General features: G+C 67.1%; 1 protein-coding gene across 1 annotated transcript; it reads left to right on the forward strand.

The window, feature by feature from the left end:
- The first annotated feature begins 449 nt into the window (after window positions 1-449).
- Window positions 450-1,934, forward strand: C1QL2 (complement C1q like 2). The gene is made up of 2 exons (XM_046657648.1): window positions 450-1,133; window positions 1,755-1,934. Exons 1-2 carry the CDS (start codon window positions 450-452, stop codon window positions 1,932-1,934), a joined length of 864 nt encoding a protein of 287 aa, XP_046513604.1.
- The last annotated feature ends 881 nt before the right edge of the window (window positions 1,935-2,815 follow it).

Genomic DNA, 2,815 nt, shown 5'->3' on the forward strand with positions numbered 1-2,815 from the left:
GCCCGGGCGCCCTCACTGCGCGCCGAGCCCCGCCGAGCCCCGCCGAGCGGGGCAGGAGGCAGCGCCGCCGAGCCCGCGCCGGACGCCAGACACGCACCCGGAGCTCCCCGGCAGCCGCCTGGACTGTGGGGCGCCGGGCTTGTCCTGTGCGCCCCCCGCCATGCGCGTCGGGCTCCGTGGCTCTCCCGAGCAGCCCCAGCGCAGTGGGCAGCGGCGCCTGGGCCGGGGCGCCTCTCGCTAAAGTAGTTGGGCGCCCGGAGTCGAGGGTCGCCACGTCGGGGGCGCGGCCGGGACCCGCGGAGTCGGCCCCCGAGCGCGGGGAGCGGGGCCGCCCGCGCCGCCCCACCATTACCTCCCCGGGCGGCAAGGAGGAGCTGGTGGCGGTCGCCTCTCGGCTGTGGCAGCGGCGGCGGCGCGCCTGCCTGGCGGCCGTCGGCGTGCTGCTTGCCATGGCGTTGGGGCTGCTCATCGCCGTGCCGTTGTTGCTGCAGGCGGCGCCCCCCGGCGCAGCGCACTACGAAATGATGGGCACCTGCCGCATGATCTGCGACCCATACAGCGCCGCACCCGGCGGAGGGCCCGCGGGCGCCAAGGCGCCGCCGCCAGGACCCAGCACTGCCGCCCTGGAAGTCATGCAGGACCTGAGCGCCAACCCTCCGCCTCCTTTCATCCAGGGACCCAAGGGCGATCCAGGGCGACCCGGCAAGCCCGGGCCACGGGGGCCTCCTGGAGAGCCGGGCCCGCCTGGACCCAGGGGTCCCCCGGGGGAGAAGGGCGACTCGGGGCGGCCCGGGCTGCCAGGGCTGCAGCTGACCGCGGGCGCTGCAGGCGGTGTCGGGGTGGTGGGTGGCGGAACCGGGGGCGGCGGCGACTCTGAGGGCGAAGTGACCGGCGCGCTGAGCGCCGCCTTCAGCGGTCCCAAGATCGCCTTCTACGTGGGTCTGAAGAGCCCCCACGAAGGCTACGAGGTGCTCAAGTTCGACGACGTGGTCACCAATCTCGGCAATCACTACGACCCCACTACCGGCAAGTTCAGCTGCCAGGTGCGCGGCATCTACTTCTTCACCTATCACATCCTTATGCGCGGCGGCGACGGCACCAGCATGTGGGCGGACCTCTGCAAGAATGGGCAGGTCAGTGACCCCCCGACCCCCACCCCCTCTGGCAAATCCCCGCAGACCTTCGTCCCCACCCCGCGCCCCGAACCGCCTAGGAAACTAGCTTCCTTTCTCCCTACTCGCGAGCGCCGGAGAGATCTCCGGGAGGGAGCGCGCCACAGCGTCCTGTTTCCCAATGCGCACTGGTCGCGTTTACAGGAATGAAGCGCCAGAGGTGGTGCCCAAGGTCCCAGGGATCCTGCTACCTAAACTGCACTCTCTGGTTACTTGCAAACCCTCCTGCAGCCCCGTGGGCTCCTCGGAAACCTCATTCTTCCATAGCTCCCCCTGTGCGCCCCGGTCGCCCCTTTGCCACCCAGTCTCCTTTCCTCTCAGTCCTGGCCCCTGGTTCCCGCCCTTCCCCTCTGGGTCAGTGTCTATGAAGCCTGCTCTCTCCCTCCTTCCCGGACTTGCCGGCTGCGGAGAGAAGGGGACCGGGAAGGAGTTGGCTAAGTTGGAGAGAGCGTGGAGTTTGGGTGGGAGCGTGGGCCCTGAAGCCGCGGGCAGAAGGCCGGCCAGGGAGCGCGCCATGTGGGGGCCGGGCAGGGGCCCAGGTAGAGGGGCCCTGTCCCACCCGCTCTGGCGGCTTGCCCTTAGGTCCGGGCCAGCGCCATCGCGCAGGACGCTGACCAGAACTACGACTACGCCAGTAACAGCGTGGTGCTGCACCTCGATTCGGGAGACGAGGTGTACGTGAAGTTGGACGGCGGGAAGGCGCATGGAGGCAATAACAACAAGTACAGCACGTTCTCGGGCTTTCTTCTGTACCCGGATTAGGGGCACAGGGAGCGCGAGGTGGGGTGGCTTTAGGCCGCCCTATGCCCCTGGGGGCGCGCTGTTCCCTGGCGAGGACCGCTCTCGCTTCATGACACTTCCTGACATCGTTGGAAAAGACACATCCCTGCTGTCCTCCCTGTTTTGCTCCCAACCTCAGTGTGTCTGCGACTCATCACGCTCCAGGCTGTGCTCCTGGTCCCTGTCCCCAACCCGGGGAGGGAGAGGGGGAGACCAAGTGGCAAGATGAGCGTGAACCTGAACCCCTGCGGCCCCAGTGGCAGTGGCAGCAGCAGCAGCGCAGACTTTGCAAACCTGATTGGACTGGACAGGCGGGGCAGGAGCCTGCCCTCCTCCAGTCCCCTTCCTCCTCTAAGTGCCCTGGGACGAGGGCTCCCCGCCCTGGCCGAGCTGGCCCTCGAGGTAGGCCAAAGTGAGCACAAGCTCCCTGGGGCGTCCTTCTTTGTGACCCAAAATACTTGTGCAAATTTCCCTGTCAGCCACAAATCCTCCCGCAGCAGAATCCCAGCAAACGGAAAATTCGCCTCTCCACCACACTCCCAACTCAGACCCACCGCGATGCATTAAATTATGTTTTTAGACTATAGGCTCCGATGTCTCTGTCAGCGTGGCCCCAGGACCCCACCTCCAGATGCCCACCTTGGTGTGATGATCTTAACTGGACCCTAAACAGCCCCATCTATGCCCTACTTGCCAGCCACTGCCTTGTCCCTGCCGCCTGGGGTGGGTGAAAAGACATGGGGAGATGGGGTAGCAGTGTCCTACCCTTTGAGGGAGGAGTCCTCCCCTGGGCTGCAGCCCTGAACAGAAGGGGCCCAGAGGAGGGTGCTGAGAGAGGTAGAGGCTGACAGGACGGGACCAGA

The sequence above is a fragment of the Equus quagga genome, chromosome 4 (genome assembly GCF_021613505.1).
Source record: "Equus quagga isolate Etosha38 chromosome 4, UCLA_HA_Equagga_1.0, whole genome shotgun sequence".
Classification (NCBI taxonomy): domain Eukaryota; kingdom Metazoa; phylum Chordata; class Mammalia; order Perissodactyla; family Equidae; genus Equus; species Equus quagga.